We start from the raw sequence: 18,519 nt of genomic DNA, 5'->3' as shown, positions 1-18,519 counted from the left end.
AAGTGTTTCTTTCAACCAAATGAGCTTTATTTGATCAGCAGATTTATTCTCGAAAGCCACAGATCTATTCTTTGTCCTCGATACCAGCCGGCCTACACACATATCGGTTTTTGTTGATAATGTTAGCGCGAGCTGCGGTCTCTCCTGAGTTGTACGGGCGCATTAGATGCACATCTTCGATACGAGCGGAGAGATATGAAAAAAATATTTCACGAAACTTCTTGTCTGGAAATTCAGCTTGACACATAGTCGGCCAGTAGAAATTTGCACTCTTAGCATACGTCCTATACAAATCCAGTTTGTATTTACGTGTATATTTTCGAAATTTGTCATTCAACTCTTGCTTGTGCGTCCATGTCGTCGTATGGCCGGTAAAAGCGGGATCTTTCTTAGGGATCACGTGACTGAAACCTTTTTCTTCGAGTCCCAGCAAGATGTGCCAAAACATAAAGCTCCGTCTCAACTTGAGCCGCTTCTCAGACTCATCGAGCGGTCCGTAGAGACGTCGCCTCATCCACTCCTTCAACTCTGGCACCAAGTGAATGTCGGGAAGTTTAGCAGCTACATTCAAACGTCTCATGTGACGAAGGGCACACTTTAAGTAGTCTTCGGGCTTTGGAGATTGCCCTAAACAAGTATTCGATGAACGTTTAGCTTTTTTCTTCTTTTTGTCTTTTTTTTCAATCACAGCATTATCACCCTCGAGGAGAACGCTCTCCGTTTCCCAAACTCTTTTAAACTCCTTTTGAACATGGAGTTGTTTTTCATCTAAATTGTATATCGTATGGTAGTTGAACTGGAACGGCGAAAATCGCGTCGGCTTCTGAAAGTACGGGAGCTCCTCCGGAGGAAAAGTTTCTTCGTTTCCGTAATCATAAAGATGACCACAACGACATTTACTTTCTTTCACATATTTTAAAGCAACGTCTTGCCATTTTTTGACGCAATCGCAAACTGTGCCAAGTTTCAGTGGCGGGTTTCGTCCGCGGAAACCGCAATGTATATTGATGTATGCTCCATTTATTAATGTATACCCACCATTTATGAGATCTCCCTCGGGAGGTAATGTTGAGACGGCACCGAGCACGAACCTTGTCTTACCACGTACAGTAAACACGCCATTGATCATAAATTCTGTATTGGCTATTCCAGTACATGGTGCAGTCAGCTTTTTCCTTCTTTTCCCGCCTTTGTTTGTAGGAGACATGCTAATGCCATAAGATTTTTTCATTTCAACACTCATTTTAGAGCTTCTAGGTTTCCGTAGACGATTTCGTTGAGACATGGTCTTTACAGTTGGAGTTGTTGTAATCGTGGAATATGGTTCTATATTCATAATACCCGCTATTTTATCGCAGTAACCCCGTGCAAGCCTCTTTTTCGGCGGCGGTGGTGGAGGTGGCGGGGGCGGTGGCTTAGTAATCGGCGGTTCTTCTTCGTATGGCTCATTGAGATCCTCTAAATTTGGAAGCGGAGGCGGTCGAAAAGGTTTTTTTTGTGGTCGCAAATACAAAAACGCAGTGAAGTCTTGCAAGTAAGGTGATTCTAATTGTGGCTGCTTCTGGGGTTTCGGTTTGGGTTTATGAGGTTCTTTCACCTTATCAGGGCGAAATCTTATTCTTAACAACTCTAGTAAATTCTGTAGGCCTAAGTACAAAATACCAGACAACATTAGTCTCGCGTTAAGATCGTAAGTGCCTCTTTTGCCTTCTAATGGATGTCCGTAAGTCGTGAGAAACAGTTGCGCTAGCATCTCTTTCGGGTCTTTGCGACCGAGGTACACACAATTCATCAGATCGAAGCTATTCGGTCTAGGGTAAAGACCAAGTTCTTTCATTGCATTAGCCGTGCGAATTGGGCGTCCTTCTAGCATATCTTGATAAATACAGAATTCTAACGTGTCTAAAGCTTTTCTTTGAAGTTCACTAAGAGCTTGCATCCACGTCGGGCCGATCAGACTTTTCAGTGTTTTGTACATTTGTTTTTCCCTTCGACGTCGAATTTCCTTCAGCTCTTGCATGAAAATTTGTCGCTCGTGAGTATGTCGCTTGTACACCAGCTGCAAGCGGCGTTCCTTGCGATCCTCATGGCTCTCTTCGAGTCCACTATGGCCTTGCACCATCTTCTCTAATTAAATATTCTACCTCTATAGAATAGAATGAAAGAGATCGTTTGAACTGATTGATTTTGAAAATATTAATAAATAACTTGCAGATGGAAATCAACAATATAAAAAATAAAATAAACAACCTTGTAAAATAATCCAAAATCTAAATAATATTTAAGGAATGTCAAAAATATTTTTGGTACCATTTTTCATTTTTTCTTTAATGTTATAATGATATTAAAAAAGTTTCTAGTTTCTGGCTGTAATAAGATGTATATTAAATAAACCATTAAACTGTTACAGTTTACACTGCCATCTATTGTCGAGTAGCTAAACTTACATAGATGAATATTGTAATATAATGTTATATTTATTTTGTGCTATTGCTGTTTTTACCTACAGCCTGAGAAAATAAATGTTCACTGAATGAACCAATGCAAGGCCGAATAGAGGCGCACCATCGCTCGCCCCTCATGTCGTACCACCAAACCGATATAATATAATACATAATATAATAATAAGGTGGGCGGCGTACATTGACATAATGATGATCCAGTCCTATGAATCTGCCTGTATGACCGTTCATTCTTTCTTACCTACCTAACTATCACTGAGCATATTATATCATAGACGTACCTTAGAGGTACTACATAGTGTAAGTATGGGTAAGTAGCTACTGTTGGGTAAGGTAGGTATCTAAAACGGACGCAGTCGAGACAAATCTTGTAAATATGCAACGCCTACAAAATGATACGAATAATTTTACAACTCGGCTATTGAATAAATCGCATTCACACGTTGGTTACGTCAATAAACCACGTATAAATTAATAAGTAACGGACGAAACTATTTGTTAGTCATTCGCCGGTCGAGCGTGACGCGCGACGATCAGCTGGCTGAAACTCGGCCGGTCCACGAACCCACGGGGTTGAACGCCCTGCCATCCATCACCTGAATAATTCTTCACCTCATTCATACGCCGGCGAATCCATCTCAATATTTAAGTCCCATACATTGATCCGGAAACCATCAATCAACAGAGCTGCTAACAGCCGTTCCTACTTCATGTAAAATTGTCTGCCACGACGTACACCGTGAATGAATGTTTTGCCAAGTAGACAATGATGGGTACTTTGCCATATGAAATCTTTAAATACTGAGGCATTGACTCGCATCGCTTGTCTACAACGTTCATTCCAGACGAGTATCTTCAAAAGAGTTCTGCAATAAGTACTTTATACAAACGCAAAAAAAAAACATATTTTTTGGTAGAGCTTGTCTATTTTGAAATGAAGCGCCCCACCACCGCAATTTACACATCTAAGTTAGCAAAATGATGTAGTGGGGCGCGTCATTTCAAAATAGACAAGCTCTAGGTACCGTAGATAGAGTAATATGTGACGTTGTAAGTAGTACTATTTAATATTTTGGTAACTAAAAATTAACCCATACTTAATCTCTACATACTATAAAACAAAATCGCTTCCCGCCGTCTGTCCCTTTGACTGCTTAAAGATCTACGCAAGGGATTTTAATGCGGTTTTCATCAATAGATAGAGCCATTCAAGAGAAAGGTTTGTTATTGTTTTGTGTAAATTTGTTGAAATATATCGATAGGTAATGCCGACTGAAGTCACTACACACTGACACTACAAGTTTAGTGTCTATCCATATTGGACTCGTGCGAACCCGGGGCGGGTCGCTACTGTAAAATAAATGCAATAGTGTGTCTGTCTAACAGCTAGCTTTTTACGGCCCATCCGTCTATCTTTTAACGAAAGGCACATAGTTACCTGGCATCCCGAGGAAGGACATAGGCTACTTTTGGTCCCGGAATATCAAAAAGTTCCCATGGGATTTTCACCTAAACCACGTGGACGAACATTGGTCTTACTGGTCTATTGAATACGTCTCCGCTCCGCTCCGCTTAGTTAGGTTCCTACATTTATTTTCGGACGTTAGTTGCGTGAACCCTTGGTTAAATAAGTTCAGAATAGTTGTCGTTGTTGCAAGAAATTGTTAAATAGGTACAATTTGGTTGGTAAGTATATTATTGCCTAAATTATGATTAATGGTCGCGTTGAACCCGACGTAAGAGGGTTTAATTATAGATTTTTTATGACTTGAATGGTTTGATGAAACACTCACGTCGTTTTTATTAAATTACTACTACATTTATTTATAGGACAAAGCGTTTTGCTTTTGATGTAGTCACGTCTACTTATAGCATATATTATGTATAATCAGAGTGTGAAGAAAATCGGTTTGAAATTCACTGAAAAACGAAAATAATAAGTAAAAACAGAGTTATTCAATTAGGATCTTAAACCTTTGAACATCAATAATAATATTTTTCATTGAATTACTGATGTGAACGAATATCACTCCAGTGTAAAATTAGAAAAGTATAAGGTCGAATCACACTGACAAAGTCGAAGGGAATTGAAGAGACATGAATCGAATGAATTAATGAATTAATTTAACGCAACAAAAATCAGTACAGAGAACAACATAATATTGGTATGTATAGCCAGGCAATCAATTTTATATATCACATTGCGAAGTGAAATTTTAAAAGGCACCCTGAAAACATTTTTTGTTTAAATTGCTAGTTAATAGCTCGTTCACACAGGCTGCGTAAGCGTAGACATAGCGCGTACCATTGCGTTGAAATATATGGAACGGTATGAAACATGGCACACCGCTTGCGTAAAGCGTGCACATATGCGTTACCCGGTGTGTTAGGGGTTTACGCGCGACGCTACGTACGTGTCACGTGTACATGCTTGGTCTGAATCGGCCTTAATACTTAAAATTCAAACGTTTAAAACTTAAATCTAAAATAAATTTAAAAAAATACAAAATAATCACTGCAATAAATTTTTAAAATAATAATTTATAAAGTAATATTTTGTAAGAGCATTTAAACTTCTGTTTCTAATTAAATTTTGAAACCATGAACTGATTACATAAAAAAGTTGCAAATGGAGGTCTTACATAAATTCGACGCAACAGCTAACAACTGACATTCAAGTAATTTTCTGAAAACACAGTGCCAAAGACATACTTGGTCTCGTCAATTTCAATAACACCATCATTAGAGTGCTATTACATGTAATTTTTTTGCTGTAGCAATCGGTACCTTTTCGGGGTCACTGAACCGCACTTTCTTGGGTTTCTATTGAACAAGATACTATCTATTGCCTAGGCAGGGCTAGCCGCGTGCGACGTTCACTTTCCACGTGTCAGGAAATATCAGCAGGCACTTTCTCTCCATTCAAGATCACAGTCGTTCCGCCAAGAGTTCGCTCTTAACAATAACTCAATACTATTGTCTAAGATATACTTTTCATTATTTCTAATTGTATTTTCAACTACATCTAACAATCGAGAAAGTGAAATGATGGTCTGTGTACAAGCCGAGGTCAGGAGACCTCGAAAATTGCACCCGATTTTTTTAAAGATGCATTACAAGGTGTAAATTATTTTTTCTTTTATGTATTCATCATCGTCATCGTCGTCAACCGATAGACGTCTACAGCTGGGCATATAAGTCTGTTGTAAGGATTTCCACACGCCACGGTCTTGCGCCGCCTAAAGTCAGCGGCTCGCTGCGCTTCGTTTGATGTTATCTGTCCATCTACAGTGGAGGATCTTCCAACACAGCATCTTCCGGTGCGAGGTTGCCATTCTGGCACCTTGGGACCTAACGTCAATCGGTTTTTCGAACTATATGTTCTGCGCATTTGAGCTTCGCAACCAGCTGAGCTATGTATGAGCTACGTATAAGCTACATAAGCTAGTATGTATGGGCTGAGTATTTATGATGGGTTTTTTGCCTGAAATAAACGATATACATTACTTACGTATTTTTATTAAAGTAGAATTATCACATTAGAAATGGAAATTGGTGGTAGGTACAATCTGAAGCTGCGATCTAGGTATACTTTGACATTGCATAAACTTATGAGATCGATTTCTTTATGTCTAGCATAGATCTGTCTTCTAGTAAAGCCTAAGTAAAGCCACAGTACACTCTGTAGATCTCAACATGAGATGCAAAGCGGTTTTCCAGAAGAAGCGAAAGACGGATTCCGCAATAGTTTTAGCACAATTTGATTCAATATAATTGTTTTTCTAATACTGTAAATACTTGTTGTCTAATACTTAAATCGATTCCCATAAAATACGAGTAGGTATCTGTCTGTCTGTCTGTTATCTTGTCACGAACGATTAACGAAATCAGACCGATTTCCACGTTTCGATAGAGATAGCTTGCATCCCGGAGACGGACCTATTCTTACTAGAGTTATCACGGGATTTTAACAAAGCAAACACACGCGAGCGAAGTCGCGGGCATCATCTAGTACTCAAATAAAATAACACTAAACAAATGCTTACGAACATTACGTAGCCGACTGCTTTCAGCGATTGTTTTCATAGAACGATTTCAGGCGCCATTTCCCCAGGGTCAGCGACCGAGCTCTTATCTCGTGTGCATGTGAGCATACACGTGTGGAGAGCGCGCGTGTGTGCGTGCTGCGCCTGCGTCTCTCATGTATGTACATACAAACGTAAACGCGCATTATTATGCAACTCTCAGAAGCGCATAAGCATATCGAAGATCTTAAATGTATATTTATAGAGTTTAATGCTGTGTAGTATTCTTTGACATCCGATGCCACACCCCTGAGGTTAAAAATAAAAATAACAATATTTTAGTAGGTACCTACTTACGAGTAGGTACGGGTTTTATGTGTAAGCATTATTGTCTTATGTCCCATTACCGACCATTACGCTACCGAGTAGTAAATCTGTTTTAGGATGTACAGGTGAAGCCCTTTCATAATATGATACCCCACTTGGTTTTATTATCTCGGTTGAACTTATTTTGAAAATTGAAACACATTTTAATTTTTTTTTAAAGGATGTAACCACAAATTCGCGGTTTTCAGATTTATTCCTGCACTTGTGCTATAAGACCTACCTTCCTACCAAACATGATTTTAGGTCAACGGGAAGTATCCTATAGGTTTCTTGACAGACAGACAAACAGACAGACAGACAACAATGTGAGCCTATAAAGGTTCCGTTTTTCCTTTTGAGGTACGGAACCCTAAAAAGGATGGAAAATGAATTTTCAATTAAAGACTCTAAACACTATATGCTCAAAACATTTTACACACACTTTGGCACATTATCAGTATGTATTCTGTGACTAACACCTAATGTCACGAGGTTTGACAGTTTTGAATTAAATTTGAAGTATGTCAGTCCTTTTCTTATTAGGTACATTGGTTAGAAAAAGATATGAATACTTGAAAATTTAGTTGCCGTCAGAATCAGTATCATTGCCTTCAAATGTATTAAATTCTTTGAAACTATTCAGGAACAGATACGCCGTCGGTTAAAAATAAAATGTCTCCTCTAAGCATTAAGAGGTTGTTCACCCAATATTTGGGCATCGTTCCTTCCTTACTAAAGGGACTATTTGTCAAAGGATACAATCTCTTGCCTTTGTTTCCACATTTACTTGTAAAGCCACAAGCCGCCCCGTGATGTGTGCATTTTGTATGCAGATCGCGTTATCAAAGAGCACGTTTTGTCAAGGTCCAAATAATGAAGATGTTGTATAAAGTTGTTAAGGTTTTCTTGCGAGAAATTTTCTAAACGCCAAACGTTATTTTTGAAGATGTACTTGCACATTATTACTTAAAAAGTACGTATTTCTCTTTCTAATAAAGGACGTATTGAAGAACTTTCTATTCTTCATCTCGTACGTTGTGTCTCGTCCAATTATACCCAAAGAATTTTGATAAATGATTATGAGAATATGTTTCTTTCACTGATATCTCTCCTATAACTTGAAAGTTTGTCAGGGTTCTAATTATGCCTTATAATGTTCTCCATTTCACAACCTAGTGATTTTAGTTGTTGTGAGTTTTGTGGGGGTTTTTTAAATTTTTAATTTAATTTTTATTTCACGCTTTTTAAACTTTATTCATAAATTACCGTTTATTTGTGCCATTCTAAAACCCAATTTCTATAATAATATAAATCCAATAAGGCAGCTAATATCTCTTCAAAAGTAACATCAATGTTATGTTAATTATACGTTCCATGAAATATTTTTGACCGAACATCACTAAATCAAGAATTATCTGAATGACTCACATAGTTTAACACGACCAAAACGAAATATCTGTTTCTAACATGTCTTTGCTTTAAAAATGTACCCATTTTACGTAGTCGTATAATAGTTCGCTTTTCAAGATATACCTACGATTAAATTGAAATCGACTTTCACCCGATGAAATAAGGAATAAAGTGGCTTGTATTTCATTTTGTTTGTTATTGCATGTCAAATTTTTATTTGACATAACTTTCAAAAACCGGTCAAGTGCGAGTCTGCCTCACACATGAAGAGTTCCGTACAAGTTTTTTTTTATGTAATGACAATTCAGTTGTTGGATTTTTCTCTTTACTTGGGCCACAGGAGTAGAGTGCTTGGGCTATAAGATATTGCTACCTGCCTTTCATGATTCTACGTAAACGGGAAGTACCCAATTTATAAGTTTTGATTCTCTTGAAAGATGACACACAGACAGACAACGAAGTGGTGAAGGAAAACACCGTCAGGAAACCTGCATGCTTGAGAGTTGGCCATAATGCTCCCTCAAAGGTGCGTGAGGTGTGCCAATACGTGCTTGGCCAGTGTGGTAGCTTCTCATTCTGAGAGGAGACTTGTGCTCAGTAGTGAGCCGGCGATGGGTTGATCCTGATGATGATGAATTTTAAACGTATTTTGTCAAAGTAAATAAGCTGAGTTCAAGCAGATAAAATAAAAAGAAGGTGCGCCTAATGCATCATCCAAACCTGCGCGACAAAGCGACTACGATGCGGGAACCTCAGCCGCGCGGAGGGTCATCACCTCCTACGATATTTAATGGTGCCATGCACACCTACGCGACTACAACAGTCGAGGCTACCTACAACATCTTTTTTTTCTACAGATACCTACTGAACCCTAAAAATAGTTTGACTATGGTTTGGGTTTGGGTTGATTGTTCGTGGCCTTTGGTTGACTGTTGGATATTATAATTGAATTGATGTTTTCTCGTTTAACTGTGATTATAATATTTTATAAATTAGAAACTCCGCGCCTACTATCCAAAGTATCGGAGTTTTCCAAAACATTATTTTCAAATAAATAATTATGTATCTAGGCAACGTCCATCTTGACAACTTGACATTTGCCAATTGACATAATATTATGAACCTCTGTTACAATAGTGAAAGATCCCAGGGCCACCAGCCGTCACGTATTTTCTGACGAACGAAATGTGGACGATTGAGTAGTGTTACTATGTACTAAGAACGCATGCCTACAGACCTGCTAGCTTGCTTAGACGGCCAATTTTTAGGTATCAGGTAATCAAGTGTAAGGTTACTTTTAAAAATTGATTTGAATTGTCAACAATAATATGAAATTATTAATTTATCTAATGCAGGTAGTTTAATAAAATCGATATTTGGCTCATTCGATGTCATACAATCTGTTGCTAGGAGGCCAACAAGATTGAACTTGCATAAATACGGGTGTTTCGAAGGTTTTAGTTCAGTCTCCTTCTGAGATTCGGAGCGATATCGCATATTTTCGGTATTTGGATTGTGAACTGAATAATTAGATGTTGTGATAGCAATCACGCTCTAATTAAATTATTTATTTTGGCATTAGTTTGTTTAGATTAAAACTCTCGGATAACCTTACACATTAAACTTGTGTTTTTTTGTGTTGGTTTTGGAGAGGACATTCCAATAATTCGATAAAAATATTTAAATAATACCTGCTATTCTGAGTGACGCCAATACAAGGTACATAAAAACATTACTTACCTCACGTAAATTCTCCAATTTTTTTAATTTTTAGCAGATTTTTTTTAATATTAATAATTAATTGACATAAGTAAACTATAAGAGAGTGAGAGAGAAGTCAATATATCCTAATACATGTCTTACTCAGTCTCATGCGCGTAGATAATGATGCCCTCGCGCTCAAACCCACAGAGGCATTAAAATTGAATTTAGGGGATGATTGGCCCTCTGGATCGGTCTGTCTTCTTGTAAAAGGTTTTAAAATAGTTGTCTGGTGGACATATATAAAAATGGAGCATCAGAATTTACGTGCAGTTAAGTAATTACTTATTTTGGGAGCTTTAAAGCGTCTGCAAAGCAATACGGCCGACGCGGGAAGTGTCTGGGAGTATTGGCGACTTATTTTTAAGGATATTGCCTAAAATATACGTAAAAATCAGTTTGGCGAATTTACGTGAGGTAAGTAATGTTTTTATGTACCTTCATTATCAGATACCTGAAAATTGGCCGTCTAAGCAAGCTAGCACGTAGGCTAGGCATGCTTTCTTAGTACTTACTAACACTACTCAATCGTACATATTTCCTGTGTCAGAAAATACGTAACCTCTGGTGGTCCTGGGATAAAAGTAATAAGAAAACCAGAAAAGAGCTGATAACTTCCAAACGGCTGAACCAATTTTTTTGGATTATAGCTAAGAACACTCTCGATCAAGCCACCTTTCAAACAAAAAAAACTAAATTAAAATTGGTTCAATCGTTTAGGCGCTACGAGGCCACAGACAGATACACAGATACACAGATACACAGATACACAGATACACAGATACACACGTCAAACTTATAACACCCCTCTTTTTGGGTCGGGGGTTAAAAAATAAGCTGTGTAAGCGTAAACCCATTGTCTTAGTTTTATTATCACAACCCATCGTCATACCACTACTAAGAACGGATGTCCTTTTAGAATGCCACAGTCCGCCATGTTGGCCAAGAGCGGATTGACAATCAAAAAGTGTATTAGACAATTATACCTACTTTGAATATGAACCTAACTTTTTAGGGTTCCGTACCTCAAAACGTAAAACGGAAACCTTTTAGGATCACTTTGTCTGTCTGTCTGTCTGCCGATTTTTTTTCGTGAGGAAAATCCGTCATGGATACCACCGGCCACGGGAGAGCACAGTGGTTATGTCGGACTCCTACTGACTAAAAACCTCACGAAGTTCCATCCCACTGCTGACGACGGAGCACAAGGGTCCTCGTTACGATGTGAACCTAGCTACTCTAAATCCGTGACATGAACACATGAGTCAAGTGCGCGTACTTTGCAATATAAAAAGTTCGCAAGAATTTTTATCTGGCAAAGAATTGCGTATCAACATTCCAATGATGTTGGAGCTAGGCGTTGACCTTCATCGATCGCAGGTTCAAGGCCAGTCTGCCAAATTTGCCAGCACCGGGTGAACCCTGTGACCTTTGAACTTGGAAGTGAACGTTCCCTAGACTGGAGCAGGAGGTCCTTGCCCCGCTATAATTAAACTGATAAAGATAACGGCTCAGTCGTGCGCGATGTCACCGGAATGTATTTATATACGATTTTGTAGGGTTCCGTACCTCAAAAGAAAAACGTAACCCGTATAGGATCACTTGGTTGTCCGTCTGTCCGTCAGACGTCTTGACCTCATATAATTAAAGGCCAGAAGCAGGGTCCGAGCATTACAAGTAAATAAGTAAATGTACTTAATTCAGACAAAGACAACCAATAACAAAACAGATAGAGTACACTAGTCCGTAGGTCATAGTCATAGACATTAGAAAATTCTTCTTTCTTTTTATTGTTACAAGTTTTTGGTACGAATAAAAAAAAATATATGAGTATCTGTAAGTATAGGTATAAATTAAGGCGATTACATATTTACATTTGCAGTTGGGACAATTTAAGCTACAAAATAATTACAAGTATTTTTCAAGTTACGGAACCTTTGGTACGCAAGTCCGACTCACAGTTAGCCGGTTTTTATTTAAGTACCTAATTGTCTGAATGCTCCAATGGGTAGGAAGTTCTTTCATTTATTTTTCTTCTGAAGCTAACGTTCTCTTTCCTAATGGACTCCATAGTCATGAAGTGGCAATGCCCTTCTTTCTTGGGTAGGAGGAAATCTTCACGTATGTCAATTGACATGCCCGACCTCACTGAGTTTCTCTCGGTGATCTATGGACTAAAACCTCCTGCCTTCTCTGGCTGTTCTTCCCGGTACTGCAATGCGCAAATCATCAGAAAGCTGTCCGGTTAGGATTAGTTTGCCTTTTTCCTGGACCATTCTTCGTTCCCACGTGTCTCATTATTGACTGCCATATTTTTTTATTTGCACTCATTCCATCCCTCTTCACTGTTTAGACTTTAGACTTTAGCATCTGTGGCACGGGGCAAGGGGCAATACCTGTCATCATGATACAAACCTATTTTCCCATCAATCTCATAGGAAAATTCAGTTGAAAATTCAGTAGGTAGAGGCAGATAATTCAAATAACAGAGTAACAATGTGTTATAAAAAACCTAGATGATGCCTGCGCGTAGGTTTAGGTTTTTAAAAATCCCGTGGGAATTCTTTGATTTTCCGGGATTTTATGCCCGTTTTCGGGATGCAAGCCTTTTGCCAAAACTGCTTAAACAGATAGGCCTTCAAAAATGCCATGGATACTCTTTGATTTTCCGCGATAAATGTATATGTTCATTTCAGTTCATTCGTTTCCTGAATGCAAGCTATATTTTTATCGGTTAGTGGATTGATCAACTAAGTTGATTTAAGTAAACTGACAAAAGGCGCTATAAAAAAAAAACACCTAATGCAATCATCCAACAAGACGTTGCTTATCTTTAAATCGCTTTCATTCAAACAGAATACAGTTATTATTAAAGATTCCATCTATCCATGTCAAACAATAGTTCGGATACATGTCTAAACATAAAACGGTTCATAAAGATTCTGATTTCTGAATTAATGCACATAGTTAGCATCGAGTCACGAGATCGTTTTAAAAACCTGAAGCAGTTGTGGCCGCTATTATTATTTATCAATACGAATGACGTTACGACAATGGTTTTCCGGTTCCATACTATCGCGCTGAGTGCACGTGTGTATGTGAAAAATTGTGTATTGATAAGAGCCATTGGGCCTGTGTGCGGCAGGATCGCGTTACAGCTGAAACTCAGGGCGCCTGCCGAAAAGTTCGGTCATCGACCCGGTCAGGAGCGAGGCCGTAGACTGCTCGCAACGCTCTTTGATATTATGTCTAACAAGTATTGAATCAAGGTTCTTCTGAATTGCTAAATTTTGACGTTTATACTTGAAATAGAGTGTTTCTATGACACTGATGATGATTAAATGTGAAACATTAGCTGATTTTCAAGGTCAAAAAGAAAATAATAAACAAAGGGGAAAAATGTTATTGTACACGATAATTTTAAAAACTATGATATCAAAAAGATTAATGTAAGTGGGAAAGGCATTCCGAACCAGTACTAAAAATAATTTTAACAGTAATTTAACGACTCGAAAGTACTTTTAAAAGTTTATTTGAACAAAACATTTTTTCTCTGTTTTTATTATTTAATAATATAAATTTAATATTGATAAGAACTATTCGTTATCAATTTAGGGTTCATTGCACACAAGTTATAGTATTTTTAGAATTCCGTACCGCGGAACCCATAGAAACGGGACCCTAATACTGAGCTTCCACTGTCCGTCCGTCTGTCTGTTCTACCCTGGGATGTAAGCAATCTCTGTATCGAATTTAGTTGAAATTGGCTAAGCGGATGGGCCGTGAAATGCTAGCAGACAGACAGCCAACAGACAAACACACTTTCGCATTTATAATATTAGTATGCATTGTAGTGCTTCCTACTTATTTACCATATTAACGAGACCTGAAGGAAGTTTTTATAAAACCTTGTACCGTATAAGTCGCAACACAAACGCCGCCAGTGATATACTCGGTGACATTGAACCGAGTCCATTGCCATTGCCAATGACCTCGCCTCTCGAGAAAGCTCGTGTAATCGTAAAACACACTGACAAGAATAAAATCTTACAACAATACTTTATAAATAAATAAAAATAAAACTCTATTAGCTATCTTATACACACGATAACGTATCAAGAAATGATATGATGTAAAAATTATGCTTTGTGATAAATCCATGAATGAACAGCGTGGTAAAAATAAAAGAAATAGCAAGTATCAAGAGCGCGCGTACGCTGTATACCGCTCGGTGATATATTTGGTGACATTGAACCGGGTCCATTGCCAACGACCTCGCTCCTCGGGGAAGCTCGGTTTGCGTAATCGCTCCTGCGTACAACACAACACATCGACCCCGACGCACACTGGCGCACGATATGAGCAATCAGTCAATCTTCCTTACACGTCGGAATGTGGAAGTGCATGCGCGCTTATAAAGGCATTATTTAATATTGATATGGTATCCTTGTTAATAAAAGCCGTGATAGCCCAGTGGTTAAGACGTCGGCCTTCCGTTTGGCAGGTCGGGGGTTCGATAGCGGGCTCACCTATAACTCTAACTTTTTGGAGTTATGTGTATTTTAAACAAGTTCCGGTATGATGCCGTGTAGAAACCAAAGGGTTTAATAAAAACTGCCATATCCCGTCCAGGTTAGCCCATTTCCACCTTAGACTGCATCATCACTTAACACCAGGATGCAATCAAGGGCTAACTTGTATCTGAATAGAAAAAAAAAGTAAATATCACTTGCTTTAACAGTGAAGGAATAATATATCTTGAGGAAACCTGCATGCCTGAGAGTTCTCCATAATGTTCTCAAAGTCTGCCATTCCACACTGAGCTAGCGTGGCAGACCATGACCTAAATCCTTTTCATTCTGAGCGGAGAGCTGAGCTCACTAGTGATCATGATAATGATGATCCTCGGCAATAAACGCTGTGAAATTTCAATGTCAAAACAAAAATGTTTTAACGGTATCTGGTTGAGAGGCTAGATAGTGGTAGATACCTAGACATAGTACGATCGCGTGGCTAGTTACCACCAAATCGGCAAAGACGTGCCGCCAAACGATTAGCGTACCAGTACGATGCCGCGGAGAAACTGATTAGGACTTAGATGTATGTGCTTAATAAAATTGCCATACTCACTGCTTCCAAGTTAGCTTGCTTCCATCTTCATTTAGGTATCCATGTATAAAAACGCAGTCAAGCCTTTTCATCAAGTTAAATATATGAAAATTCATATTTGGTATATTATTCATATGTGGTAGTGCTTGCGTGCGTATATAAAGGGATTATTAAATATTGATAAAGTATCCTTGTTAATAAACGCAGTGCATTTTCAATGTTAAAACAAAAAGTGGTTAGGTGCGCTTCCATATTTAAACTTGTGGGCATACATCATACATAATATACAGTTTTGATGACTTGAATTTCAATAATGATAGTTGGTGCTTCTGGGTTTGTGCGCTTATTATCAATCACTTAAATGCATTTTAATCAGCGGAACAGATATTATATTCCAATCCATAGTTCATTCTGATTTAATCCGATTATTCGGCTCTGATTATTATTTTATAATCGGACCCCGCGTAATCGTAAAGGACATCTGCATTACGAGAGACAAACCCCCTACATACCTACTTAGTTACACAGACTCGTACGAAGCGCGCTTCAGCACTTCCTGGTTTCTAATACACACTGCTTGAATATGGAATGCTCTATCAATTTCCGTTTTCCCCTTTAAAATCTTCAAAAAAAGAGCATATAGGCATCTAGACATCTAGGCAGTCGCGCTCGGCCTTAGGCTGCATCATCACCTACTATCTGGTGTGATTGCAGCCAACCGCTTGCCTATATACTAAGCTAAAAAAAATGCTGAAAAAAATTTACTTCCATACCAAAGTTATAGCTCAAATAGCAGGATCTAGAAAATTGACATTTTCAAATTTTGTATTAATAATGTAAAATTACAATTCGACATTATAATGAAGACTCTCATTGAGAAAAGACTGAGAAATTCTAACAGGAACTTTACATAAATAAATCCATGCAGACGAAGCCGCGAGAAAAATGTAGCTGGTAAATGCAAAAATGGCCGTTTCATCAGACGATGTGAATGAACTGCACACAGGAAATTAGTATTACATTGTAATTCCTGTTAATACACGTGATATTCATAGTAGTACTAACTAGTAGAACAATGTGTATAAATGTTTGATTCCTTAGGAACCCTGAGGATTTGTAGCGTAAGTAGAGGCTATAGAGTATAGATACATTATACACCTATAATCCATTTAATAACTACACTAGCTCACTGATCGTTCCATCGCAACTTACGTAGGTACGTACGAGCAAGTACCTACGCCTCTCCTGAAAAGCGTCGAATTCGAGTTGATTCCTTTTTTCTGGAAGCACTGATATAACAATATTATGGTTAAATATATTGCTAAAATCACAACCCTTCCTTTCGGCTTTGCCGTAGTCGGTTAAAAAAGAACTATTACAATATAAAGAATATTATAAGGTAAAGAAAATCTACCAAGACGCGCAAATACGTTTCAAAGTGCGCTCGCCTAGACATCGAGCACTTTCACTGTCTGCAGCTAGCATGCAGCTAGTTTCATACACTATATTGTTGCTTTAAGATATAACATGATTAATCACCAGTCAATTAAGGCTTAATAAAGTCCACCTGCTTTTTTCACTACCTCAAGATTCGCATCACGTTTCCTCGAAGTCATTTGTCGCTAAAATGTTTCACGTCTTCAATTACCGGTCAGACAAATTACACCCTTCATTTGGGCGCTCTCACGCGAACAGTTGCAATCATCACGACTATCACACACGTGAACGTAAATATTGACGTTCGCCGCATTGTCACAGAGTAGGCGCGAAAAGGTCAAAGACACTGCGACAGTAATTTGCGGAGATGCAGCGAGGAATGGTGGAATGGAGAGCAGAACCTGTTGAGAACATGAGTCATGGAGCCGGGAGAGCACGTGAGCAGGGTTCGCGTGAGGAAAGCGGTTGTTTCGGTCGCTGAGGGTCCGAGTCCCGGCGGAAGGGTCCCGAAGGAGTGATCCAGGCGGGGTGGTGCGGCAGTGGGCCGGTCAGTCACCGCTCTGCCGGCGCGCCGCGCGCTCGTTGCTGTCTTGCGCCGCACGCCGCTCTTGTATTGTCCCGAGTCGCCGACACCTCCCATGTTTATCCATCCCTGGTACGCATGGCACGTCGCTCGGATGAACTGACGACGTGATTTCTGATTTTCATGGTGATATTCTGTCAATTTTCAGTGGATTGTGAACGTTTATGTGTACGATAGTGCAGAGTGACTTACTAAAGAGGATTGTTGTTGTGAAGGATCTGTTTGGTGATGCTGACGAGAATTTTGGATTACTAGGAACTTCAGGTCCATATTTACTTTTCTCATAAATCCAACATTACACAGACCTACTGTTAATTAACAGTATTTAAGACGTTTTTCAGGTAGGCTATTGCTCTGATATACGAATAAAGTATGTACAGATGTAACTACCAGAATCTTGAACATAAGCTTCATTTCAGTGTTTTACAAGCGCTGAAAGATTCAAAAACTTCTGCACGCTTGACTTTTGTGTGTTTAAATTTTCTTTTCTAATAAAAGACGCACAGAGGTATGGAAAAGGGAAGAAAGAAAAAGGACATTACTAACATCGATGTATAATTATTATTTATTAATTATAACGAAAATATTATCACAGCTACTCCTACCTACCAATTCCAAAGATATTATTTAAACATAATTAAAAGTATAAATAATATAAATATACATAATTATGTACCTAGTTAGGTATATAAATACTATTTGAGAAAAATATTGCTACCAATATAAATGCAAAAGTGTGTTTGTTTGTTGGTTTAGCGGTTTGTTGGTTTGTCCTTCTATTATGTTGCAACGGATCGACGTGTTTTTTTGCATGGAGCCTGGAGAGTGACAAAAGCTACTACGGGATTTTTAGAAACCTAAATCCACGTGGTAATCGGAAAAGTAGTTGGAAAAATATGTAACTCAAACTTCCTGTATCCAAATAAGTTGTTCCTTCTTATCCAATTGTTAATTATTTGTAATATTGTTGTGCAAATATGTTTTATTGAATAAAATACCAATAAAACTTTGGTTCCTGAAATACAAAATCAGAAATAGGGGCTTTTTGGTCGAGATATTAACAGATCTTTATTTGCAAGGAATTTTTTTTTTTGTATATTCCTTCTTCTCAGCGCGCTTTTGGAACCGTCGCGTCGTCGTAGCTTTCGTTTTAAGTTTACGTAATTAATTATCACCATTACATTACATTATTCTTACAAACACAATTGATAATCAAAAAGTGTACAATAGTACCCAATTTGAATAAATGATTTGTTTGAGTTATTTACTTTTATTTTATACCTAGGTCCTAGGTATTGTTAGCACATTTTGTTACAACAGAACAAAAGTACTTACTTAATAATACAAATAAAGTGTTGCAAAGGCT

The 18,519-nt window shown here is 38.3% G+C and overlaps 2 protein-coding genes across 2 annotated transcripts in view; one reads left to right on the top strand and one right to left on the bottom strand.

The window, feature by feature from the left end:
- Positions 1-25: 25 nt before the first annotated feature.
- LOC123864132 lies at positions 26-2,256 on the bottom strand. The gene has a single exon (XM_045904396.1). It carries the CDS (start codon positions 2,120-2,122, stop codon positions 65-67), a length of 2,058 nt encoding a protein of 685 aa, XP_045760352.1. The 5' UTR covers positions 2,123-2,256; the 3' UTR covers positions 26-64.
- Positions 2,257-17,173: 14,917 nt separating this feature from the next.
- LOC123864129 (hormone receptor 4) overlaps positions 17,174-18,519 on the top strand; it is a 148,249-nt gene continuing 146,903 nt past the window's right edge. Inside the window, exon 1 of the mRNA XM_045904391.1 lies at positions 17,174-17,417. The gene's annotated coding sequence lies outside the window, so the exon portion shown is untranslated. The remainder of the gene's footprint in view (positions 17,418-18,519) is intronic.

The sequence above is a fragment of the Maniola jurtina genome, chromosome 4 (assembly GCF_905333055.1).
Source record: "Maniola jurtina chromosome 4, ilManJurt1.1, whole genome shotgun sequence".
NCBI classification, from domain to species: domain Eukaryota; kingdom Metazoa; phylum Arthropoda; class Insecta; order Lepidoptera; family Nymphalidae; genus Maniola; species Maniola jurtina.
The sequence above is the reverse complement of the archived record's forward strand: the minus strand, read 5'-3'. Positions and strand labels throughout refer to the sequence as shown.

What these genes read in the sequence shown, in the direction of transcription:
- LOC123864132 (XM_045904396.1), bottom strand. Translation starts at nt 2,122, where the DNA reads ATGGTGCAAGGCCATAGTGGACTCGAAGAGAGCCATGAGGATCGCAAG.